This window comes from Mustela nigripes, chromosome 16 (assembly GCF_022355385.1).
Source record: "Mustela nigripes isolate SB6536 chromosome 16, MUSNIG.SB6536, whole genome shotgun sequence".
Classification (NCBI taxonomy): domain Eukaryota; kingdom Metazoa; phylum Chordata; class Mammalia; order Carnivora; family Mustelidae; genus Mustela; species Mustela nigripes.
Window position 1 is genome coordinate 5,697,971 of NC_081572.1, and position 27,400 is coordinate 5,725,370.

Consider the following 27,400-nt stretch of genomic DNA (forward strand, 5'->3'; position numbering starts at 1 on the left):
CAAAACCACCAAATAAAAAGAATTTTTTATATTTTCAGACTGCCCTATCTTCGAGAAATTGAGAGGAGTTATTCCTTTTTGAAGATTGACCTAAGTAAATAAGTAGTTGGTAGGTTGGTTGGTTGGTTTGTTTTCCCCATGTGGACCTCAAAGAGCTGCCTTTTCTGTTTGGTTTTATATGCAAGGCAGTTTACAGTAATCCTGTTATTCTGAACTCATTTCCCATGGCATCCTTAGTCCAAAATAACTGTATTTCCTCAGCTGCAGAAAGCATAAAGCCCTAATAGAAACACAGATAATTTCATGAAGTACTGGTCAAAAATGCCGTGAACAGCACTCTTTTGGAAGGTCTGGGAAGAGAAGTATAAAACAGCACATGGCAGGCGGTGTACATAACGGTTACCTGCGTGAACCCTGGAATCTGTCGGACCTCACTTCCAGTCCTGCCTTTTCCTTTACAAGCCGTGTCTCCTTGGGCAAGTTGTCTGGCCTCTTTGGACCTTAGATTCCTCATTTGTAAAATAGAATAATATCTGCCCACTTTCTGGAGTTGTCATGAGGATGAAGTGGCCCAGTCAGTCATGAATCCTGGCACAGAGTAAATGCTTTATAAAGGTAAGCTGTGTTGTTCATTAGAGGAGGGATTAACTCACTCCTCAGACTGGTGTTTCGTGTCTCCCGTATCCAGGTGTACGGTGAAACCAAAGACTGGCCTCTGCAGGAACATACACTTCTGGCAGTGTAGTTAGTTTTGTCTCATTAGTGGAGATGTGCACAGGGTCGGGGTAGCGAGGAGAGCGGTCATGATCGATGTCACAGACGGGCCATTCCTCTGCATTGGAGGAGTGCGATTAGACTAGGAGCATAAATGTGGAGGTAAGGGCATTGCGGGCAGAGAGCAGAGATGAAATCGCATGGAAGGTAGGCGATTCTGCCGGAGTCACAGTGCAGGGTCTTTGTGGGGAAATGGCAGAGGTGGTTGGAGAGGTAGGCAGAAACTATAATTCGGGAGTTCACATTGAACTTGACTCTTTTAAGAGTAGGAAGTAATTGGAGGATGTTAAGCATGGAAATAACCTCAGGGTTGCATTTTAAGAAAAATTGTTGGGGCGCCTGGGGGGCGCAGCTGGTTAAGCGTCCCATTGTTGGTTTCGGCTCAGGGTGGGATCTCAGGGTTGTGAGACTGAGCCCCACGCTGAGCTCCGCAGAGTCTGGGACTTTCCCTGCTGCCCTCCTCCCCACCTGCCGTGCCCCCTCCCGGCCCCAACTCCTGCTGCATGCTGTCTCTCTCTCCCCACAATAAGTAAACCTTAAAAAAAAAAAAAAAAGAAATCGTTGTAGTAGAGTAACGAAGAACAAACTCAGTGAGGACAATGCACTCTGTAGAGAGGGTTGCCGTTTCAACTGAAGAGGACATCTACTGAAATGACCGGAGAGCTGGACTTAGGGACAGGTCAGGAGAAGTCGGATTAGTTGGGTGACTGGGTGCTAGTCACTGGGACAGGTAATAAGGGATATAGAATGTTTTTTGAAACATCCTGAGCTCCATGTGGTTATGATTAAGCTTGAGTTGCTGGTGAGACATGCAAGAAAAGAGATTCATTAGTTAAATAGGTTAGTTTGGACTAGAGAGATTTGCGCGTTTTCAAGTAGAATGGCAGCACCAATGGGAGCTTGTGCAGAGGAGAGGTTTTTCTGGAATGAAACTGGAAGGTTCGAACAGTACCATGAAGAGAACCTGGAGAATGTCAGACATCCGGAGAGGAGCTGGCTGGAGCAGGGCAGGGGAGGCACTCGGGCTGGGGAAGTCTGAACCCGAAAGAGGCCATTGTGAGACTGTAGCCGCGGTATCTTCGGTCATAATGTTGATTTCCTGGCATCACGTCAGTTGTGTCTCCCTGTCCCTTAGCTGATTTGCTTCTAGGACAAGCTTAACCCAAATTCAGAGTTGTGATTTCTTAAGAATGAGACTCTGTAAAGCATTTTGAAGATCCAGCATTCTTCGCATTCTTTGTATTTTGGATTCCTGAGAGAAATGATCAAACAAAATACCTATCACTGTCTTCTACCCAACCCACATAGTTTCCTGGAGTGGAAGAGATGTTCCAAAGAGAAAGCTTAGAAGCAGAAGGCGTAGCTACTCTGAGGGAAGATGGTAGTAGCCGACTCCTGGAGCGGATTTTGGCAGTGAAGTGCAGCTGGCAATCACTTCTGGGGGGCGGGGGGTTGGATGCTGACCGAAGAAGGTAATTCAGGTGCTCAAAACCCTTAAGAGAGTGTGTCTTGATTCTTGAGATCTATGTGATGGGAAAGATTCTTCCCCCGACCCCCGGACAAGTAAGACACACATACTTTGTGACCGGCATCCATTACGAAGTGTGGGGTCCGGAACAAATCCTCAGCCAGACACCCTCATTTTTATCTGTTTCTTCCCTCAGTTACCTGACCGAAACAAACAGTTGTTTTTTGTTTGTTTGTTTGTTTGTTTGTTTTTTAAAGATTTTATTTATTTATTTGTCATAGAGAGAGAAGCGAAAGCAAGCACAGGCAGACAGAGTGGCAGACAGAGGCAGAGGGAGAAGCAGGCTCCCCGCCAAGCAAGGAGCCCGATGTGGGACTCGATCCCAGGACGCTGGGATCATGACCTGAGCCGAAGGCAGCCGCTTAACCAACTGAGCCACCCAGGCGTCCCGAAACAAACAGTTTTAAATGTGCTTTTCTCCCTGTCCTCTAGACTCACTATTCTTCCCTCTACTCCCAAGATGAGAAAGCCTTTAGCTTTCAAGTGTAATACTTTATTTAGCTGTATCTGTCACATTAGTAAAGGGGTGATCTTGGCTGGAGGTGGGGGGCCGTTCTGCCCTTTTGAAGATTGGCTCCCACACCATTGTACTTAGATACCCACCCAGGAGCAAAGGCAGCTGGCTGGATTTTGAATGCAAAAGCACGATGCTGGGGGTGGGAGTATGTAGAATTTTTAAAGGCAAGGCAAAGCCCATGTACCTAATGGGGCCAAAGGATAAACTTTACAACAGATAGAACTTTTATTTCTGTTTTTCTTATTCTACATCCAGCAATTTAAAATACTCAGAACAGACATACAGTAAAAAGTATTCAATACCTGTATGTATTGCTTATTGGTTAAAAAAAAAAAATCACATTAAAAAATATCTGCTGGGGCGCCTGGGTGGCTCAGTGGTTTGGGCTGCTGCCTTCGGCTTGGGTCGTGATCTCGGGGTCCTGGGATCGAGCCCCGCATCGGGCTCTCTGCTCCGCAGGAAGCCTGCTTCCCTCTCTCTCTCTCTCTCTGCCTGCCTCTCTGCCTACTTGTGATCTCTGTCTGTCAAATAAATAAATAAAATCTTTAAAAAAAAAAAAAAAAATCTCTGCTGGCACCCAAATTGTTAATACTAGCTGACACTCATGCGTTCTGAGTAATTTCTGGAGGAAGTGAGCTGGATCTTGCATTCCTACCCAAGGATGATTTTCCCCCATGGGGATGAAATTTGGTGGTTGGAGAGTGAAAAGAAACCTTACTCTTTTTATGCATATAGTGCATAAATAGATATGCAGTCTATCCGTGGTATCGAAATTTCTTTGGGGGAGATGGTTGGTTGGTTTTTTGGGGGTTTTTTTCCCCTAAGGCTGAGGAATGCGGGGTTACCTTATTCTAGTGCCTGTCATGTTCTGACTCTGTGTGTCTGTCCAAGGGTGTTAGTACACTCTCAGAGGTGTACTAACACCTTTTTTTTAAAATTTCTGTATTAGAGAAAACTTGGTGGGGGAGGGGGAGAGAGAGGGAGAGAACCCTCAAGCAGACTCAACACTGAGCCCAACGGGGGCTCAGTCCCAGGACCCTGAGATCATGACCTGAGCTGAAATCAAGTCAGATACTTAACCAGCTGAGCCACCCACATGCCCCCAGTGCACCTTCTTCATTTTTCTCATCTCTAAAACTGGTCTAGGGATGATAAAGTCTTCAGTCGTCTGAAGTGTTTCCAGAATGTTTATGGGTACTTTTAAAGGATTTATGTGATTCTAACACTGTATATGTAATGATTCAAAAACTATATTTACATAGTTCCCTTGCATCAGGCAACTTTGTGGTTGGTTTAAACATGAAAAAATAAGCTGGAAAAAAAATATCAGGGGTAGGAAGACATGAATCCTAAAATATTTACATCATTATAATTTACAATATTAATGATCTGCAGGAGTGGAGTTGGCTCAGTTAGCAACAGACATTTAATGAGCATAATATATTTTACTCTTGAAATCATGTTTTCAGGGATGTTAGAAACTACTAAATTGGGCATTTTTTGGTCCTCATTTGGTGGGAGTTCACCGCCCTGCACGCCCACCTGCTCTCCTCTCAGCCACGACACTGAGGGTGGCTCGTTCGGGGGGATCAGCCTCCGACCTTCATTCAAGAGGCCTGATATTTTGCAGATAGATTAATGAGACTAGTACAATGGTATTTCCTGATAAATTAAGCGATCAAAAAAGAAATGATTGAAGTTATAATGACATTGTAAAAGAGCCAAGTGTTTGGGCCCATTTTTCTTAGGATTCCCCTGTCCGTTTCCATGGCATAGTAGACCATCTTGACCTATTTTTCTGTCCTTACACTGCCTGAAGGAAAAACACTTATTTATATCTCTGCCACTCTGAAGTTTTGGGGTTTCCCCCCCTTTTCCAGGAGGCCTACTTGCAGAATGTCTTCTAGAACAAGAGACTATGGTTTCATTTTGTATTAACTGTGTTTGTGGTCAAGGTGTTTAATGAACATCTTTGTTCATCTGCACAATAACAATACCCTCTCTGAGAGGGGTTGTTTTTAGCATACATATAAAGGTTATATAACAGACACACAATATGCTGTTAAAAAAAAAAAAAAGTTTAAAAGAAAAAAAAGACGCAGGCACAGCTAGTATTGTAGAGCTCAGCCTGGTACTCTTCCTGTGTGAGGGGTTTGGGTGAGGCCCAGATGCTGAGGGACCACAGCGGGGTTTAGAGGGAGCTCCCGCATGGTGGCCCCGAGCTCCATTCTTTTCTCCCCACTACACCGTTCTTCGGCGTCGCATTCCTCACGGGGCAGACATACGTGGTAATGGTAGTGGCCATGTGCAAGCTAACGCGAAGAGAGACCTGTATTGCCCTGGCAGTGATTACACTTGTGTAGATTCCTAAGGGTAGCTCCACGGAAGCCTTCTAAAATGGGATGATTACTTTGTCTGTATTTGTGACTTCGTTTACTAGGCTTTATAATAGGAAAACAGATTGGAAAATCTCCTAAAAGCCCATCTGGTCCTTTGATTTTTATGTGTGAAGGGCTTACAATTACCAGGAATTATTCCAGACACATATAAAACCAGTCCTCGTTGTCCAGAATTATCTTTCAGGATGTGGGTGGGTGGGTAGAGGGCCAGGAGAGAGAGAGACATACTCGAAATGGTTGCAATCTGTTGAAACCAGATTTTTGAGACTTAAGCTATTGAAGCATTTGCTTGTTATGAGTAAAAAAGAAAACCAGCCATAAAAATTCATTATGTAATAATCACATTCCCTCGTTTACACTTGGGAGATAGTTTATCATTTCTTTTAAGAGACAAAGAACTAGAATATTTCTGTAGCACACCGTTTGTCTTTGCAAGACAAATCGAACTCACACTCTTACTGAATGCCGTGGAGAAGACCAAGATGAACAGACAGGGCATCAGCCCACAAGTAGCTCGGTCTCGTAGAGAAGACGAATCCTTAAGGTCTGTCGAGACCAGTCTGATGGTAGAACTGAGGTAATTCAAAGGCCAGTGGTAGCAAAGAGGAAGTGATTCTTAGGTTGACTCTCGAGTTTGCCATTTTAAGTCGAGAAACAGCATATACCAAGTCTGAAAATCCTAAAACATCTTGGCAGTTGTAGCTTCAGTATTGGACGTTGGAGCTCAAGGCAGGAAGTAACAGCCATGAAGGCTGGAGAGGCAGGTGAGGGCCTGATGTGGAGGAGCTGTGCCACGCACACCTGTCTGGGCATCTGGGGTCCCACACCACATGACTGGTAGTGTTTGCTGTGCTAGTTACTAGGGAGCTTTCTGGAACTGATTTTCTCCAGTCTTTCACTGGAGTTAGTTACTAGGTTCACTGCCCACACAGGTAAGTTTAGAAAGAAAAAGTAGCTTTTATAAGTAAGTAAATATTTAAACTAAAAATTTGGCCATAAATAGGGGGACATTTGGGTGGCTCAGTTAGTTAACATCTGCCTTTGGTTTGGGTCATGATCTCGGGCTCCTGGGATCAGTCCTGAGTCCTGAGTCTTTCATCGGGCTCCCTGCTCAGTCGGGAGTCTGCTTCTCCCTCTGCACCTCCCCAACCCCTGTACTTTCTCTCTCTCAAATACATAAAATCTTTAAAAATAATAAAAATTTGATCATAAGACCTGCTAAGATGAATGATTCCAAATTGTATTTTACCTATATTGTTATGAAAGAAGTCCTTAAATGTAACATTTTGATTAGAATTTTAAAAGCTCTAACACACTTAACCAAGTAGCTCCTACATTATAGGTGGTTTGTTGCTATTTATTTGTTTATTTTTTAATCTCTTTTAGAGATTTTATTTATTTATTTGACAGATAGACACAGCGAGAGAGGGAACACAAGCAGGGGGAGTGGGAGAGGGAGAAGCAGGCTTCCCACTGAGCAGGGAGCCCGACACAAGGCTCAGTCCCAGGACTCTGGGATCATGACCCAAGCAGAAGGCAGATCCAGGTGCCCTGGATACATTACTATTAACTAAAGTCCATATTTTATTCAGATTTCCTTAGTTTTTCCTTAATGTCCTTTTTCTCTTTCTGGGTCCCTTCCAGGATGCCACGTTACCTTTAGTTGTCTTGTTTGCTTTGATTGCTGGTTTACATTTTAATGATGTAATTCTAGTTTGAAGAATTGGGAACATTCAGAAAGGGGGCAAGATGAAAGGCATGGGACCAGTTAGGAAGCTACTTTAATAACCAAGCAGTTGTCATGGCAGGTTGGATTATAGAGTGTCAGCGGTAGAAGTGGACTGAATGCTGTGATTTGGCATATGTAAAAGCCATGAGACTGGATGAGAAAATTAAGGCAGGGCGAATGCAGATAGAGAAGATATTTAGGTTCGGGGATGGAGCCCTTGGGGCACTTTAGCATTTATTTATTTGAGTGATTCCCAGGCAGACTCTACACTGAGAGCAGAGCCCAAAGTCCAACACAGTCTTGATCTCACGACCCTGAGATCATGACCTGAGCTGAAATCAAGAGTTGGACCTAGCCAACTGAGCCACCCAGGTGACCCCCAGGGCACTTTTTAACATTTAAAAGTTAATGAAGAGGGTTGCCTGAATGGCACAGTGAAGCATCTGCCTTTAGCTCAGGTCATGATCTCGGGGTTCGGGGATCGAGCCCCGCATCGGGCTCCCTGCTCAGCGAGAGAGCTGCTTCCCCCTCTCCCACTCCCCCTGCTTGTGTTCCCTCTCTCGCTGTCTGTCAAATAAATAAAATACTAAAAAAGAAAAAAAAAAGTTAATGGGGGAAAAAAACTAGCAAAAGAGACGGAACAAGAGTGACCAGTTAGTTAGGAAGAAAACCTAGGAAGTGTTGTTAGGTCCTGGCAGCCAAGAAAGTGTCTTGAGGTGAAGGGAATCATCACCTCTGTGATGTGCTGCTCGTAACCCATATCCGAGAAGGACGGGGAACCAGCCTTTGGGCTCAACTGTAGGAGATCATTAGGGACTTCTCCAGGTAGTTCTAGTGCAGTGGCAAGGTTGGGCCTGGGGAAGGGGGCAAAGGAAGCTTGCCGGGGGAGGGCGGATTCTGTAAATTTTACACTGGAAGAAAGCACTGCGAGTCATATCTGAATGCAGTTAGTAGTTGTGCGCCGAGGTATCCAGGGGGAAGTCCGCTGATGTACTTTTTGGTTCTAGTCCTTTCGGATTAGATAGCTTCGTCATTACAGGTCTGTTGTGCTCTGCCATTCGTGAAATTAAAATCCTTTTGCTGCATGGAGGGGCGTTATAAAGGCCTAACCGTAGCATCCTGTAGCTGCAAAGAGTAGTCGTGCCTTAGCTGACCGCAGTGAGTCTGCGCATGTGGGGTAACTCCTCGTTGTTGCAGGCGAGGGTGGGACTCCCAAGTGCCTGCTCCCCTCTTGCATTTCCAGGCAGCATGGATTAGTTCTGTACTCACTTGGTTGTGTGGCTACCCCAGACTCGGGGGTGGTGTGGGAGTAGCACCCAAATTTCCCACTTTAAATGCCACGTGCATCCAGAAACTTGTTCTTACAGTCTAGAATTGGGGGTCTGACAAACCTATCATTCGCATTAATATATCCTGTTATTTAGTCCTCTGAGTCCCTCTGCCCTGCAGGTTGTGACATTTCTGTGGGACGAAAGTACTGATTTTCAACGTGGAACAGTGTGTAGGTGCTTAGAAAGCAAATGAACAGGCGAGCAAGGCTGGGCTTGTCATATCTGACAGTCCCCGGCCCCCAGCTTCACCCCCAGCCCTACGGGAGCCTGCTCTTTCTGGCCCTGCAGCTGCCTCTGGAGGCCCCAGAGCTGGGTGAGCACGGGAGACGGAGGCCTGCGCCGCCTCGGTCAAGGGCACTCTGGAGTATTCCTGCAGAGTATTCCTCTCCAGTTCCACTGGAGGTGCTGAGGAAAAGTTGTCCTGTCTTGGGCTCTTGTGCCCATTTTCCTCATGTCACTTTTGGAAATAGAGAAAGTGAAGAAGCGTGTGTCAGGGTATACTAGTTAAAATTGAGTATTTTCATGGATTGTGGAGTCTGCACATTATATATGTTTGAATTGTCTGAAAAAAAATCCGTTTTGTCTAGCTATTTTTAATTGTATAGCAATTAAAATATCACCTGTGTTCTCAAAGAACTGAAGGGTTATCGCTTTTCCTTTTTTTTTTTTTATTTGAGAGAGCGAGAGCACGAAAGGGGGAGGGTCAGAGGGAGAAGCAGGCTCCCAGCTAAGCAGGGAAGCCCGATGTGGACTTGATCCCGGAACTCCGGGATCATGACCTGAGCCGAAGGAAGTTGCCCAATCATCAGTGCCACCCAGGCATCCTTTACCTTTTGTAGATTTTTTTTTTATGGTGGATGATACCTAAACTTTATCCAGCTTTTAAATTAGGTCACCGTGAAAAGCCCATGATATGGCACAAAGTTTTTTTGTCTCCCCCTATACTGTACTTTGTTCCCTGTTCCTACAAACAAAGGGGGATTTTGTGAGGTGGAGGAGTAAATTTAGATTCTTAAAATAATATGTATGGGTCTTTAAATGTTTATTTTAGAACTTTTCAGAACCCTCAAAATCCCCCCACCCTAGTCTAAATTTCCATCTCCTCCTGCCTGACTTGCTACAATAGGTTCTTAACCAACTGCACTCTTCCTGCTGCCACTTGGTCCCCACGACAGCCAGAGTCATCATCTCAAAGAGCACATTCAGCACTTGTTCTCCCCGAATCCTCATTCTATTCTCCGAAGGCCTGCCCCGTTCTCTCTTGACCTCGAGCCCCGCCGCTGTGGGCGTCCTCCCTGGGATGCAGAGGTTCACCAGGAGCCTCTGCTTGTGCTCGTCCCTCTGCTTAGAGTCCCTCTCCTCACTCTTTTTTTTTTTTTTTTAATTAAGATTTTATTTATTTATTTATTTGGCAAAGAGAGAGAGATCACAAGTAGGCAGAGGCAGGCAGGGGAGGGGGGTGTTACAGGCTCCCCGCTGAGCAGAGTGTCCGATGCGGGGCTCAATCCCAGGACCCCGAGATCATGACCCGAGCTGAAGGCAGAGGCTTTACCCACTGAGCCACCCAGACGCCCCTCTCTCTCCTCACTCTAATCGTGTCTTCATATTTGGGCTTCGGGTGAGGTGTTGCTGCCCGGGTGTGCTTTCCTCGACACCCATCTCTGCGGAGAGTGAGACTAGATCTCCGGAGATGGGCTCTCCTGCAAAGCGCCCTGGGCTTTTCATCATGTAATGTAGCCTCCCCGAGGCTGTAACTCCCTCGTCTCCCGCACTGTCTCCCGCACTGTCTCCCGCACTGTCTCCCGCACTGTCAGCTCCGTACTAGTAAGGGTCAGTTCGTCACTGTATCCCTGGCCACCCGCTGCACTCCTGTCTCCTCCCTGAACCTTCGCATACATTTTTGATTCTTTTGTCAGAATAGAGCCCTAAGAAAGTCATTACTGGGCTAGTGGTTTGAAAATTCAGATGTTGACTGTGTATGGCCAAATTCCTTGTCATAAAACCGTGTGGCTTTTTCAACTCCCGCCAGTACCATCCCACCACTCCCAGTGTTAACTTGTTATCGTCTTCGCCAACACCATCATCCGAAAGGGGAGACGGAGGCCCATCTGCCAATCCCTGAGTGACAGAAACAGAAGACTCGGAACGGGCCCCTTGATCTGGCTATCCAGGCGCGCCTGCATGGGATCCTGTCCCTGAAGACTGCCGGGACTCCAGGACTGTCCGGCACTCTGGCGACACTCTGGCGCGGGGCGGAGGCAGCGGAGGGAGCAGCTGCTCTTAGGTGCCACAGCGTCGCCAGAGTGGTTACCCGTGAGAGGTGCCTGCTTGACGGAGCGCCCGCCAGCTGTCTTTACACACGGGAGCGCTTCGCCACAGGAGGGCACCTTGTAGCCCGGCAGGGGCCGCAGGCAAGTGCGGCTCCTTCTTCTATCGAACCCCAGTTCGAGTACAGAAGCAAAGCTTTGTCTGCGTACTGTATCCTCTGACGTACCGAATTGCTCTGCCTGGAGGCTCTTGCTCTATTCCTGGATCTTTGATTCATAGTTCCCAAACAGGAACTGAATTTTCTAGAAACATCAGCCATGCAGCCACTTTGGAAACCAATAGCTGTGGGTTCTGTACTCCGCTCACAGTCAGCAGTTTCCCTTGTGCCACGTTTTACGTGTTCCCTCACGGTTTACGTAAATAGCTCCCTTAGCTCATAAATGTTTCTCGGGGCAGGACCGCGTTTCGTCTCTGTTTCTGTTTTTAATTCCCGGTGTAGCTTCCCAGCACCCCATCTTCGCTGTAACGGACGCGGAAACGTGACCGCGCAAGGCGAAGAGGCGAGCCGCTGCCAGCCACTGCGACCCTCTCGTCCCCAGACGGCAGCCTTCGCGGCCTTCACTCCCTTCCCCAGCCCCCAGAACTGCCGGAATCACGAACAAGACGGAATGATCTGGCAGCTTAAGAATGGCGGCCCTCAGGAAGCAAGGCCCATTTGTAATTGGTCGGTGGAATTCGGATACTTCTTGCATTCTCATTGCCCCGTAACAAATGTCCCTTTATATCATGAAATGTCTCCTTAAGGAGTTCCAAAGAACAGATACAACTGATTTGGGGAGTCCTTTCGGTCGGGGTCCTGGTAGGAGATACATGACACACTTAAATCTAATTTAGGAGACTTTAGTAATAAGGCTGTTCACAGGTGTCGGCAGGGCTTCTCTGAAAAACCACAGTGGGTGGGCCCGTGTCCAGAGCCAGGAACCAGGTTCCTAGGTTGAGGAACTGAGTCACTCTCTGACTGCCTCTCCCAAACCCCTGACTAGATTAGGTCCTGTTTTGTGCTCCCCCACACTGTACTTCATAATCCGCATTTTCACTTTAGCATTGAAATTAGCTGCCTGGCTGCCTGCGCTCACCTCCACTGTGGGAGCAGGAGGTGGGGACTTACCACCCTATCCAGCACCCCTCTCTGGTGACGGCAGACTGTCCTAATTACGTTTTCTGAGGTGGCCCTGGGGTCACACAATGACTGTAAATCAATAGACTCTGGTGCACATCTTGAATCACTAAGGCCTTAAGTGAAATTTAATAAACTGTATTGTCATTAATTTTTTTGGACTTGGGTGGAGAGGTCTGGGAGCTCCTGTCTCCTCTTGTATTTATTATGGTGAAACAAACAGCAGGAAGTAAGTCGGTCTCGGGTGGAATTGGTGCCATCCTTAGAAAACAGTAACTCCTGTGCTCTGGCCTCGTCTTGTTTTTTTATTTTGTTTAGTTCTTGGAGGGGAGAGGGTTGTAGAAATTGACCCAAGATCGAAAGCCTTCTGTTGTCAGTAAACAATATGGCAAATTTAACAGACAGATCACAAGTAGGCAGAGAGGCAGGCAGAGAGAGAGGAGGAAGCAGGCTCCCTGCTAAGCAGAGAGCCCGATGTGGAGCTTGATCCCAGGACCCTGGGATCATGACCTGAGCCGAAGGCAGAGGCTTTAACCCACTGAGCCACCAGGCGCCCCTATAAATATATATTGTTAAAGGTAGAGATTCTTTTGGTCACTTCCAGTTGGGAAATTCTGATACCACTAGTAAAGGTTTTACTTTTCAACTTTAAAAAAGCGTAACCAATCATTTAGTTAATGGCAGCCAAGTGGGGCCAAGAGAATAACCCGTCCCCCATCTGTCTGATAGCAAGTGGGGGAAGTGTGCCATGCTTCTTGCCCTCGCAGCTCTGCATGGGCTGAGCAGAGCTAAAGGTGCAGACCAAGAGTGTAACCTAGTTCACACTTCATCCGGGAAGTTTTCCTGTGTCCCCCCCCCATGTCCGGCCTCAAGTCTTTTTCTCTTCAGTGTTTGGAACCACAGGCATTTTCTGTTGAGTTGGTACTTACCATAGTACCCGTTAATACCCTCTCTGCCGGCATCCATCTCCCTGTGTTGCACCTAGCAGTTTACTAAACTCTTGGCTCTCTGGGGGGTGTAGTCGTGCCTTCAGCTTACTTAGCTCAGGGCTTGGCACTCTTGTGACATTGCACTTGCCTGGTGCAGGCCGTCGTATGATTGCCGACTTTTGCAGACACACAGCATTTTCTCTCTTGACATTCCCTGCTATCTCTGTTTCTCCCCCTCACTCGTCTCTCCAGCTCCCTGCAGTTGAGAGTCTGACATTCTGAGAGTATTTTACGCTTCTGTTGAACAATCAGCTACACCAATGAAATACGTCTTTCATGAGTCACAAAACACAAAAGACAGTTATTTTGAATGGAAACTCTTAGTACCCCTTTGGTAGAAAGAGTTTATTTTGGGGTATTGCCTGTGCATTTAGGTTTCACTGCCCCCAGATTTATCTGGGTGGAGTAATATCACAGAAGTGTGAACTGCCTTCCTGTTTTGTTGAAATGTCATGAGTGGCTTTTCTTAATGACAAGTGAGCCTTTAGAGGTTGATGAAAGTATCTGATTTGGTTTTTGAGTACTTAACTCTTTCTCAGAGAAAGAACTATCCTTTAATTTGATAGGCCTTCTTAATTGTTCATCTTTTTACATGTATAAATATTTGAAACGAAGTCTTAACATTTTTTTTTAAATGCACTCATGATCCTGAGCTTTTAATAGAATCATTTTGTGTGTGAGTGTGTGTCTAATCATTTTTCTGTCTACATCAACCTATCTGCCATTCTGTGGAAGAATAGAAAAGTCTAAGACCTAGAGGTGCCTGGGCGGCTCAGTTGGTTGAATATCCCACTCCTGGTTTCATCTCAGGTCATGATCTCGAGATTGAGCTTCGCGTGGGCCTCTGCATGGGCCCCACGCTCAGTGCAGAGTCTGCTTGTCCCTCCCTCTCCCCCTCTGCTCCTCCCCTCCCCCACCACCACTCATGCGTACTCTCTCTCAAATAAATAAAATCTTTTAAAAAAATGATTTAAAAGGAAAAGTCCAAAGTCTTCCAGGCTTTCTTTTTTTTCTTTTCTTTTCTTTTCTTTTTTTTTTTTTTAAGATTTTATTTATTTACCTGAGAGAGAGGCTGGGGGGAAGGGCAGTGGGAGAGGGAGGAACACTCCCTGCTGAATGCAGAGCTTGTTGCTTGCGTCAGTCCCAGGACCCCAAGACCATGACCTGAGTGCAAGTGAGGCGCCCCTTCCTGGCTGTGTTTTGTAAAAATTTTGCTGGAAGAGTTGTAGCTGTAAAATAATACCCTGCAAAAGTCAGTCAGAAGTCAAACTTGCAGACTGAACTAAAAGCATCTCCACTTCCCTGGGAAGTGCTCCCCTGCTGGGAGGCATTAGTGTGGACAGGGGAGGAGCTCCCCCACCTTTCTCCCTCTTGCACCCAAATCATCACCTGCTTGTATCCATTTCATACTGAAGTTTCCCTTACCTACCTTTCCATCCCCTTTCCCCACCAATGTATCTTTTTATCTTGGAGAAAGTAAAAGCAGGTCTTGTGGAAAGGATTTAGCACACCCCGTTTGTGGTCCTCCACATGGGATTCTTTGGGCAGTGGTGCTCACATTACAGCAAGGCTGACTGCCTAAGTCTGTTGCTTGCTTTCCTTTGTCTCTCCTTCCTTGGGAAAACAAACTTTCATAACAGTCTTCTTTAACTAAGGTCCGTTTGAGAGGCTATTGTTTTTATCAAGGAGTCTGACGCTCGTGTGGCATGCTCCTGCGGTGGTTCTTGGGCCCGGCTAGCTTTGGGATACAGTATACATTACTTAGAACACTGTCCCGTATACGTCAGTTCCTCAAAATATGCTAGATACCATTCTAAGAGCTGTGGGGGCCACAGGTGGGAATTGGGCACAGAGCCAGCTTTGGGGTGTTAGCATTTTGATTTAGGAGAGGACCATAGCACACGAGTAGTACACAGTACCAAGTGCGGTGGTAGACCAGATGTCCGAAGTATTATCTCTATTAAATACTATGAAAGTGAAACAGAAAATTTGACCAAGGTGGTTGCAAGCTCTGAACTGAATCTTGGGAGCCTATCAAATAGATAAGGAAAAGGACAATCCAACCAGAGGGAAAACTTGGAAGTCTAGCATGTTTAGAAGTTGGTGAGTCAACTTGCTCGACTGAACTGAGGGAACTAGAGGATGAGATGGCAGATGAAGTAGGGTTGGCCGAAGTAGAAAAACTGGAATGCCAGACTGAGGGCAGTTTGGGTAAGAGGCTACTCAGTACTTTCTACGGAGAAAACCAGTGGTTTGTACTGATTTGGGGCATTAAGTAGATTGAGGTAAAACAGTGCAGCCATAATGCTTGGGCATTTGGTGCCCCTCAGCCTACTGATTCGATGCTGTTCCCCTTACACACAGATCCCTGTTGACAGCAGCTGCTCAGAAAGAGTACAGAGATGTAGCTTGTGCAGCAGGGAGGAAAATACTATTTCTCAGGACGCCTGGGTGGCTCAGTTGGTTAAGCTGCTGCCTTCGACTCAGGTCATGATCCTGGGGTCCTGAGATCAAGTCCTACATTGGGCTCCTTGCTAGGCAGGGAGCCTGCTTCTCTCTCTGTCTGTGCCTACCACTCTGCCTGCTTGTGTGCACTCTCTCTCTGACAGATACATACATACATACATACATACATACATACAATTTTTTTTTTTTTAAACCAGGATGTATGACATCCTTGTCTTTATTTAAAAAAAAAAAAAAAAAACACTATTTCTGGGGTTCAGGTGCCAGTATAGAAGTGATAAGTGATTGTTACCAGTGAAAAATTTGGGCATTTGAGTGGGTTTTTTTCCTCTGTGCCTTGCTCTTTTTTTTTCTTTTTTTCTTTTTAAAATTGTTTAAGAGGGGAGGGAGTGCCTGGCTGGCTCAGTCGGTGCAGCAGGTGACTCTTGATCTTGGGGTCTTGAGTTCAAACTCCACACTGGGTGTGAAGCCTATTTAAAATAAATAAATAAAATATTTTTTAAAAAATAAAATTTTTTAAAGTGCAAAACCTAGCCGCTTTCACCATGTATCACTAGTGGTCAGAAGGTAGACTTAACTAACAATGCCTATTGGATTTCTTTACTTTATGAATGAAATCCTTTCCTGAAATGACATCAGTCAAGGATTTCAGACTCTTTGATCCCCAAAGAAATGAACCTTCTGGAAAGACTCATTTCAGAGAGAAACTGAAAAAGCATTTCAATGCACAGATGTTATACTTTAGTGAGAAAGGTCATCGCCATAGGGTAAAGTACCCCCTTGTTTTGATACTGTTACATGAATACTTTTTTTAATGAAGACTTTCTTTAAACCATTTATTATTATTATTGTAAGTAAGCTTTATACCCAGCATGGGTCTTGAACTCACCACCCCGAGATCAAGAGTTGAATGCTCTAGGGGCACCAGGGTGGCTCAGTGGCTCAGAGGCTAAGCCTCTGTCTTCAGCTCAGGTCCTGAGATCTTAGGGTCCTGGGATCAAGCCCCACGTCAGGCTTTGTGCTCAGCAGGGAGCCTGCTTACCCCTCTCTGTCTGCCTTCCTCTTTGCCTACTTATGATCTCTCACTCTCTCCCTCTCAAATAAATAAACAAAATCTTTTTTTTTTTTTTTTTTTAAGTTGAATGCTTTATCCACTGAGCCAGCCTGGCGTCCCATCTTCAAACCATTTAATGAAATAGTGTAATTTGATGTTCACACACAGATTGATAAATCTGCTAAAATCGGAAGAGTTTTAAAACCTCATAAATGCATCTCATTTCTTCTCAGTGTTCTGATGTCTGAGGGCCGACTGCCTGTCAAGTGTCTTGACTGAAACATAGTTCTTCAGCTTGAAGACTTGGCCAGGCAGCATGAACTTGGAGAATTGTTGCTCTCTGTGTGCTTGAGTAAACAATTGAAGGTTTCTGTGGGTCCAGGAATCTTAATTATTAAACTGCCTTTAAGTTGGGCATCTCGTCGTTAAAATCAGAAGAGCTTATCTACAGCGTGGGTGTTTTTCATGATTTGGCACACAGTAGAACAGGCAGCACAACCGAGATGGTTTTCACTTTGAGCAAAACCTGTAGCGGACGGAGGCGGTGATGTGTAAAGCACTTACCTGAAGTGTTCAGTAAATCCAAACCCATGCAGTCTGAGACCGGGTCGGTAATCCATGCTAAGGGGGTGTAAAGTTGAAGAGCATTCTCACAGTTTCCAGTAAAATATGGAACAGGCAGCTGAAGACCGTGCGTTTCTAAATGGCTGTCCCAGTGCAGTTACCCTAGCTAGAGCCCTGTCAGATTTTTTTTAAGGGGTTCAAGTCTTTAAGAAGTGCGTGTGTGGGGGGCGCCTGGGTGGCTCAGTGGGTTAAGCCGCTGCCTTCGGCTCAGGTCATGATCTCAGGGTCCTGGGATCGAGTCCCACATCGGGCTCTCTGCTCAGCAGGGAGCCTGCTTCCTTCTCTCTCTCTCTGCCTGCCTCTCAGTGTACTTGTAATTTCTCTCTGTCAAATAAATAAATAAAATCTTTTAAAAAAAAAAAAAAGAAAAAAGAAGTGCGTGTGTGTTCTCCCTTTTTAAGAACTCAGAATTAATATGGTAGGATCACCAGATTCTTTTTTTTTTTTTTTTAAGATTTCATTTATTTATTTGACAGAGATCACAAGCAGGCAGAGAGAGAGGAAGGGAAGCAGGCCCCCTGCTGAGCAGAGAGCCCCATGCGGGACTTGATCCTAGGACCCCGAGATCATGACCCGAGCCGAAGGCAGTGGCTTAACCCACTGAGCCACCCAGGCGCCCCTGGATCACCAGATTCTTAATCTGTCTTCAGGTCATGGCAGTATTTCAGTATTGTTCCTGTGGGATTGATTGGCCTTGAAGAGCAGGAGAAGCTCACTGGCTTATGTTGATTTCTTTAATGCAGGGACCATAGTAAGTGGTTTTGAGGGAGGGGTATGTGTAGGAGCCTAAATATGTAATAGTTCATTATCTTTCATGTATGAATGCTCTTACATAAGTTGCTTTACGCATTGATAAAATTATGGCTTGCCCCACTGCTCCATAACTGTACTGCATATTTATTTTTATTTTTTGATGCCAACATCCCAGTTGACATTTCTTATTTTATTTACTTACTTATTTTTTAAGATTTTATTTGTTTGAGAGACTGTGTGAGTGAGAGAGAGCATAAGCGAGGGGAGGGGCAAAGGGAGAGGGAGAAGCAGACTTTACCGCACGGAACCCCAGGATCATGATCTGAGCCAAAGGCGCAGGGTCTTACCTGACTGAGCCCCCCAGGCGCCCCTCTTTTTTTATTTTGTTTTGTTTTGTTTTGTTAGAGCACAAGCAGAGGGAGAGACAGGGAGAGGGAGAAACAGACTCCCTGCTGAGCTTTGGATCCCAGGACCCCAAGATCATGACTGGAGCTGAAGTCAGATGCTTAACCGACTGGGGTACCTGGGTGGCTCAGTAGGTTAGGCAACCAGCTCTTGATTTTGGTTCAGGTCATAACCTCGGGATTGTGAAATCAGGCCCCATGGAAGGTTCTGCACTGTGTGCAGAGCCTGCTTGGGATTCTCCCTCTCCCTCCGTTCCTCTCCTCTCCACATACCCCCGCTCTTTTAAAAAAAAGGGTGGGGGGCGCCTGGGTGGCTCAGTGCGTTAAAGCCTCTGCCTTCAGCTCAGGTCATGATCCCAGGGTCCTGGGCTCTCTGCTTGGTGGGGAGCCTGCTTCCTCCTCTCTCTCTGCCTGCCTCTCTGCCTACTTGTGATCTCTGTCAAATAAATAAAATCTTTAAAAAGAAAAAGAAAAAAGAGTCGTGATTTCTTTTGTTTGTTTACAGATAACAATATTTTCATGCAAGAGAATAGCCCCATAATTCAAATTACAATCTAAACAAACTAGCAATTTTTTTTTTAAGATTTTATTTTATTTGACAGAGATCACAAGTAGGCAGAGAGGCAGGCAAAGAGAGAGGAGGAAGCAGGCTCCACGCTGATTAGAGAGCCTGATATGAGGCTCGATCCCAGGACCCTGGGATCATGACCTGAACGGATGGCAGATGCTTTAACCCACTGAGCCACCCAGGCGCTCCCAAACAAGCAATTTATAAACAAAATACTTGCCTACCATTTTCCTAAAAGATACCTTTTCCAATAATTTGTGTAGAAAATCAAGTGCAGCTCTTATCTCCCAGTATCTATGTAGAAGAGACAGGGAAAGGAATTAGCGATCGTAATCCTTGAACTCTGCATTTAAAATCTTTTTTGAAGTGAGCCCAGAGTGTCCTGGTGGTGTGTTTTCAGAGTAAAACAAAGAATCCCAGTCCTCTTAGTTTGAATACTGTTGGTATCCGTGAACAGCATTACATTGAAGATACCAGATTTAGTGAAGGTAGAACTTAGTCCTCCCAAAAATTGCCACTTTATGTTTGACCTAATATTTTCATGTGTAAGTCAGAGTTAACTATTGTGAAGTACGTTTGTCCACTAAGACAGCTGTACTGATTGCTACACTGCTTATCACATTTTCTTACTTAATCATCTCAGTAACCCTGGGAGATGGAGGTATTAACCACCACTTTCTAGGTGGGGGAAACTAAAATTTAGACAAGGGTCATGTGCCCAATGTCACATAGTTCACTGCTGAGATTGGAATTTGAACTTATGTGTTCAGTCTCTTGAATCCAGATCAGGTGGATCATAAGGGACCTGAGACCTAAATCTTTAACCCTTTTTTAACTTAACTGTTTGGAAAGCTTTGACGTCCTATTGGTATAAATGGAAATTTGCATTGCTTTAAGAATGGTCTCAGATTGAGAGTGAGGGCAGTGGTGAATATTATCAAAATCACATAATACAGAAGAGTAGAATCACACAGTAAAGAAGTCTTCACTTCTGGAAATTTTCCCCCATAGAATAGTTATGGTAAGCTATCATTTTGGGGTTTTCTGGAGTCTCACTGTGTTGTTTTCTCCTTTCCTATGTATTTTTGGAGTGTGAAGTTTATACCCAAGGTATATGAGGAGGCCCTGGTGTGATTTTCTTATGTACGGACCAGAATATTACTATGTTCTCTTGACTGAAATATTTTTTTTTTTTTAGATTTTATTTTTAAGGGGTACCCGGGGGGCTCAGTGGTTTAGGCCTCTGCCTTCGGCTTGGGTCATGATCTCAGGGTCCCGGGCTTAAGCCCTGTGTCAGGCTTTCTGTTCAGCAGGGAGCCTGCTTCCCCCTACCCCGCCTGCCTCTCTGCCTACTTGTAATCTCTGTCAAATAAATAAAAATCTTTTTTAAAAAAAAATTGTATTTTTAAGTAATCTCTATACCCAACATGGGGCTTGAACTCATAGCCTGAAATCAGGAGTCACATGTTCCACCAACTGAGCCTGCCAGGTGCCCCTGTATTTTTAACTTTTAGTTGAAATATGATATGCATATACAAAAGTTCACAGACCCTAAGTATCCAGTGAATTCTCATAAACTGAAAACACCTAGGTAGCCGGCATGAGTCAAGAAATACAGCTTTACTGACACCCTCAGTGCCCCCATTGTGTCCCCCTCCATTGACTGGAATATTTTGTTGTTGTTGTTGTTGTTATAAAGATTTTATTTATTTATTTGACAGAGATCACAAGTAGGCAGAGAGGCAGGGGTGGGGGGGTGGGGGCAAAAAGCAGGCTTCCCGCTGAGCAGAGAGCATGATGGGGGACTTGATCCCAGGATCCTGACACCATGACCTGAGCTAAAGACAGAGGCTTTAAAACCCACTGAACTACCCACGTGCCCTGATTGACTGGAATAGTTTTAAGTGTCCTGTATAAGCGTCACAGCATTCCTCATTTTTAGGTCTCTTCCTGATTTGGGCTCTGACATTATTTTCAGTCTTTTTGCAAGAAGGAAAAAAAGGACACTGAAACTTGTCACTTCCTCCTTTCATAATCTCATCTTCTTGATCAACTTGCTTCCATTAAACTAGAGTATTTTGTGTGGCTACAGGGTCCTAATTTGAGGGACTATGAAGGTTGGAATCAAACCTGCAGCTGTGGGGTAAAACCTAAAGATATTTCCTGAATGTCCAAGACTGAATGAAAATTTGGTTGTTGGATGCTGCCCCAGCTCAGGGGGAATGAATGAGTGAGTAAGTGTGCCTTCCAACACGGGGAGTGGAGATGGAACTTCCTCGTTCTCGGAACTCTGATGAGGCTTTTTACATTCCGCGTGAGGGACACGGGTGCTCCCCGTCAGTCCGCAGGAAACAGAACAGTCTGTGTCGGCGCAGACTCACCCGCACGTGGTTCTCGGGCTTCTCGTCGCCTCCTCTGCCCCACTGGGACCTCACTTGGGTTAATTTGTGTCTTTTGCTGCTTTAAATGTTTAGGCATTTGAATAAAATTTAATTTGTAAGTATCTGTTAAGTCATCAGAGCTGCAGGGTTTGCATGTTGTGCTGATGGGTGAGTGGAGCCGCTGGACGGGAAGGCCTGGTGCCTGGCTCCCGGGGCGGCCCAGGCTGGCAGGGACGCTCTCTCCCGGGCTTTGCCTCCAGCAGAACCAGTCTTCTTAAGTTCTAGAGTAAAGAAGTTCAGAGGCATGCACAGCAAATTTTGACTTCCTGGTAAAGTGATATTCTAGATACTAGAATGTTTCAGAGAACCAACATTTTAATTATTCACATACATTAAAAATAAACTAAGTGCATTAATTCCCGTATTTTCCTGTCTTCCTGGGGAGAAAAGCATACTGAACACCAGGCGATACGTTTGTTCTGCAGAAACCATCGTTCTAAATTGGTGCCAAATCTGCATGTTGCCCCATAAAATATTAAGGGGAGCATTTTTAGGGGGCTTGGTTCTATCTTCGTAAAGATGGTAGGAATGCGCAGCTGTACGAACTAGCATGCAGCAACGCAGTTCTCCTTTTCTGCAAGGTTGTTGGCCCCAAATTAAAACTGGTCTTTTCTAGGTGGTTACCTTACTCTGTTTTGATGCCCAGACGGCCCTGAGTCACTGACTCTACTCTGTCTTCCAAGAAATCTGTAGCGTAAGATACACGGCGCACCACTTCAGGACCTTTAAAGACATTTTGAAAAACTCTTCATAAGGCTACAGATTCACTATTGTTATTATAGGATAATGCTTTAGATATCAATTACTAGGCCACATTTTTCTTTAAACCCTTCTTTTTGGTAAAGAACAAAAATACTGTCCTTAAGCAACTTTCAAAATCTCTCCTTTGCTCTCATGCTGTTGAGTTTCCTGTGACACCTGCACAGCCATGAGCTCCCTTCTGAGATCACTGCCTCTCAGGTGATACACATATTGGTTATATCGTTGCAGGAGTTAATAAAATATTATTATTTTTTTTTTTTCAAAGGGAAAAACTAATGACAAGTTTTCATCGCTGAGGCTGCTGGGATTTACCTGCAGCTGTGTTTTTTTTTTTTTTTTTTTTTTTTTTTTCCTCAGATCTCTCTATTCACATTTATTAGCTCTTGCGGGATTTGCCACTTTAACCAGTGCGAACCTTTTTTTTTTTTTTTTTTTTTTTAATTTTTATTTATTTATTTACTTGACAGAGATCACAGTAGACAGAGAGGCAGTCAGGCAGAGAGAGAGGGAAGCAGGCTCCCCGCTGGGCAGGGAGCCCGATGCGGGACTCGATCTTGGGACCCTGAGATCATGACCTGAGCCGAAGGCAGCGGCTTAACCCACTGAGCCACCCAGGTGCCCCGAGTGCGAACCATTTTTAACTTACGACCATCACAAGTCAAAAATGCTTGTAAGAGCGCCTGGGTGGCTCAGTCAGTTGAGTGTCCAACTCTTGGTTTCAGCTTGGGCTGTGATCTCGGAGTTGTGGGATCAGGCCCCACACTGGAGCGTGGAGTCTGCTTGGGATTCTCTGCCTCTCCTTCTGCTCCTCTCTCTCTCTCTCCCCCCACCCCCAAATTAGTAAATAAATCAGATCTTTTAAAAATACATTTAATATACCCCTAACCTATGAAACACCATAGCTTAACTGTCTACCTTTTTTTTTTTTTTTTTTTTTTTAAGATTTTGTTTATTTGGCAGAGATCACAAGTAGGCAGAGGGGGTTGGGGGGAAGCAGGCTGAAGTGGGGCTTGATTCCGGGACCCTGAGATCAAGACCTGAGCCGAAGGCAGAGGCTTTAACCCACTGAGCCACCCAGGCGCCTCTAACTTTGTCTACCTTAAATGGGATCAGAACACTTAGAGTAACCTCCATTTCGGTGGAATCCTTTAACACAAAGCCTGTTTCATAATTGAAGCGTAGACTGTCTCACGTAATACACTGAGTGAGAAGCAGAGCGGCTGTGGGGCAGGATGGTAGTCAGTGCATTGGCTCTGGACCCTTCCCTGGCTGCCTGGGAGCTTCAGCGGCCCAACATCATGAGCGAGCACAGGACGGTGTATTACTAGCCCAGGGAATTATCAAAATTCAAAACTGGAAGTACGGTTTCCACTGAATGCCTATCACTTTTACTCCATCATAAAGTCAAGAAATCGTAAAGTTGAACCATTGAAGGGAGGGACTGTCTGTACCTACACATCACGCATTCTGATGAAACAGTCCAAGTTCTGATATGGTAAAGAGTACGGCGTCAGTCAGTTTCTTGAACAAATCATTTTGTAAGGAATTTTATCAACTTTCTTGGCGGCGCCTGGCCGGCTAAGGCAGAAGAACATGTGATTCTTCATCTTGCTGTCATGAATTCAAGCCCCATGTTGGGTGTAGAGATTACTAAGAAAAAATAAACAAACAAACTTAAAAAGAACTTTACCGGCTTTCTAATAGAACTTTGTTGCATAGTGTAGATTAACTGCCGCTGTACTAGTCTATCTCTACTTTTTTGTGTTTAGCACTTTTGAGTTGGGCTCATATTTCTGTTTTCTCTCTTAAGCCACCAACTTTTTAAAATGCCTCTGCCTGGGCGGAGTCTTAGGGCACCTGGGTGGCTCAGTTGGTTGACTGTCCTGACTCTTGATTTCAGCTCAGGTCATGATCTCAGGGTCTTGAGATCAAGCCCCACATAGGGCTCTGTGCTGCACGTGGAGCCTGCTTAAGATTCTCTATATCTTCCTTTCTCCCTCTGCCCCTTCCCCCACCAGAAATAATAAATGCCTTCTGTCCTTTGCCTTTTGTTAGAAATCTAGAATTCAGAGGTGGCTTTTCTACTACACCTATTCTATTCCTTGTGCTACCCTGCGACGTCCTGGCCTGGCCCATCCGTATAACGAGGAGTAGTCTGGGCCTTCAGATCTGTGCGTGATGTGCTAACACACAGCCTTGAGTAGTCATGTCGCATTTGTAGAGAGTGCTTCCAGTCTGGGAGTGCAGTGTTACAGTTTTATAGTCTCTGGATCTTCCCCCCTGAACTGGGCTAGTGGTTGTGCTTCCAGCATTCCCTAACTCAAGCCCATTGTGGCCCTGAGGGTAAGTGGAGTAGGACTTGCGGTGCTTTTTCGCTGGGATATGCTTTGTATGTGAGGACACGTTGTGGGGTGGGGCCTGCTAGCAGCAGCTGGACATCTGTTTGGTGGCTGACCCAGGACTGGATCCCTGTGATCCTGAAGTTGGCCTAGAGGAGCTCTAGAGAAGTCCTGAAGCTCTCCCTGCTGCCTGCTGCTCCTGCCTTCCCCAGGAGAGAGCAGGCTTATTTACTCCCTGGGGGGGCCCCTTCATTCTCCAGCACCAGCGCTTGCTGGTTTCCGGAGACTTCATTGCACCTGTCCTGCTCCCATCTGCTTTCCTACCGAGGGGTTAGTGCTAGAGGTTCGGGGGTCAGACTCTCTTTTTCAGAGACCATTTCTTTTACTTTTACTTTTACTTTTAATGTAATTATAACTGTAAGAGTTGATGTGCTGGTTGTTTGAAGTCATGTGATGTCTTGGATCATGTAACTGATCATACTTCAGAGAACCAAACAAACCTAAATGGCAACATAATTGTCTTAACGGCTGCCTTTTTTAAGAGTGTGAAAAGGAAATGATTTGATTTCCCCCCCTCCTTATTTCTTTTTAGGTTTTGAATGAAGAATGTGATCAGAACTGGTACAAGGCAGAACTCAATGGGAAAGATGGCTTCATCCCCAAGAATTACATAGAAATGAAACCACATCCGTAAGTTGGACGCTACTGGTCTTCTAAGAGTCAGACCCATCTGCTTATTTCAAATAATGTTTTTATTTTAATTTATAACGTTTTTAAAATTGAAGTCCTTGGGATGGTTGTCATACCTTTTACTCTGTCTTCCCAGAGAATTCACAAAGCATGTTTATTTTGCATGTTAATAGTACAATATAATAATATTCCATGCCCAGCACAGAGCCCGCTACGGGGCTCAGTCTCACGACCCTGTGATCATGACCTGAGCCAAAGAGTCAGACTCTTAATTGACTGAGCCACACCGGTGCCCCAGTGGTGCATGTTTTAGACTGATCTTTAATGAAGTAGTTGTTTCGTTTAAAACAATAGTTTCTATGCTGATACATAATAAAGTACATGTCTTGGATTGATAATAGCTGTCAGTGATCTTCAAATAATAAAACTATAGAAATGCCTTTCCGTGATTCTTTTTCATAAAACCCCTGAGGCCAGATCTCTTTCATAATTCTCCATTTTTTGAGTCTTAGAAAGTGTACTTATCACATGGTTTTGTTGATATGTTTGATTGCCCTATAGGACTGTATCTTAATAATCTTTGTATCCCCAGAGCAGTGTTTGGCAATATAATAGGTTCTCAATAAATGCTTGTTATAATTAGTATTCTTGCCTACCACTTAGGGTTCCCACTTCAGAGAATTCAAAATAATCTCCTACCCCAGGCCGTTGAGAGCAAGGAACTTTTTTCTTTTCTTCCTCCCTCAGAACACCCCCCACACACACTCAGTTTATATTGGTGTGTGACGTGGTGGGGCTGTGGGAACCCTTGATGTGGTGGGGCCGTGGGAACGCTTGACGTGGTGGGGCCGTGGGAACCCTCACCGACCACCGTCTTCTCACCCGCGCCCTCCACCTCCTCCTCTGGCCCTGCTCCTCCTCCAGCGGCAGTCGCTTCTGTCCCTCGTACGTCAGGTTGCTGAGGCTCAGTGCCCAGACTAGAATGCCATTGGGACAAGGAGGAGCAGTAGTTTCTGTCTCCCTAATTTAATACAAATGATAAGTGAGACCTTTGGATGACATGACCCACCCTGAGTGGCAGCCAATTGGTCCCTCTCCTTGTGTCACTGCTCTAACGTGTGCCTGTCCTGTCTCTTCTCCGGAGCCTCCAGAACAGAGATCTTAACTGCATCTGCTCGTACACAGCTCAGTGTCACAGAGTTCAAAGGGGGTCTTCGATCATCTAGTTCATTCCTCTTTATCTTAAAAATTAAGAAAGCTTCTGGTATTTTTATTTCAGTGCCAGTAATTTATGAATTTGGTTCACTTTGTAGAAGACAGTGTAGAAAACCATAGAGCAATATAGGAGTTTCTCCCCATGTACCTCGCCCTTTTGGAGGTTACCCCCATGGCAATTAAATGTAAGCCAATTGCTGGCTTTTTTTTTTTTTTTTTTTTTTTTTTTTTAAGTAGGTATAAAAAAATCTTCAAAGGTGTATGTGGCAGGGATTCCTGGCTTCCTGTTGGTGGATTAATAATGCCCTTTGTTTGAAGTCCCTGTAACACTAGATTAGAGGGTTTATTTTTTGTAAGATTTTATTTATTTAATTGAGAGAGAGGGGAGAGGTCAGAGGGAGAAGCAGACTCGCTGCTGAACAGGGTACCCACCCCACCCCCACCCTGATGCAGGGCTGGATCCTGGGACCCGAGGATCATGACCTGAGCCAGAGGCAGATGCTTAACCAGCTAAGCCACCCAGATGCCCAGATTAGGGGCTTACACACATCATGCCCAGTTACTAAAATGTAGGCACACGTGGTAGTGACCAAGAAACTCCAAAAGATAAACACAAGACTAGTATAGATGTCCTGAGAAGTGGACTAAGCACAGCTTTGCACTCTTGTAGCCACTTAGTGTCTGTGTGTGCTGTGGGGACTGTGTGGGCTTTTCACGGACAGCATCACGGAGTGCGCTCCCCAGGGAGAGGCAGTTGGTAATGGTTCCTGGGAGTGGGAGCGGCTCTGGATCATACAGTGTGGCTCCTCCCTCTGTCCAAATACACAGATATTCTGTATACATCTGTTCCTTCAGTCAGTCCTCAAAATAGACGAAGCGTTGGCTAAACTATATGTAAAGGACAAGATGATAAATATTTTAGACTTTGAGGACCATATGCAGTCTCTGTCATTTCACGTATTCTTTTGAATTTTTAAAAAAATAACCCTCTAAGGGATGCCTGTGTGGCTCAGTGGGTTAAGCAGCTGCCTTCGGTTTAGGTCATGATCCCGGAGCCCTGGGATTGAGCCCCACATCCGGCTCCCTGCTCCACAGGGAATCTGCTTCTCTCTCTCCCTTTTTCTCTCTCACTCGCTCACTCTCTTAAATAAATAAATAATCTGTCTAACGTTTAAAAAAAAATTAATTAACCCTTTAAAAATTTGTCAAAGTGGGGCACCAGGGTGGCTCAGTGTGTTAAACCTCTGCCTTCAGCTCAGGTCATGATCTCAGGGTCCTGGGATTGAGCCCCACATTGGGCTCTCTGCTTGGCAGGGAGCCTGCTTCCCCCTCTCTCTCTGCCTGCCTCTCTGCCTACTTGTGATCTCTCTCT

At 45.3% G+C, this 27,400-nt stretch overlaps 1 protein-coding gene across 1 annotated transcript in view; it reads left to right on the forward strand.

Annotated features, from left to right (window-relative positions):
- The window catches only part of GRB2 (growth factor receptor bound protein 2), a 72,612-nt gene that overhangs the window by 37,173 nt on the left and 8,039 nt on the right, over window positions 1–27,400 (forward strand). Inside the window, exon 3 of the mRNA XM_059378465.1 lies at window positions 24,716–24,813. Coding sequence (XP_059234448.1) covers window positions 24,716–24,813 — 98 coding nt within the window. The remainder of the gene's footprint in view (window positions 1–24,715; window positions 24,814–27,400) is intronic.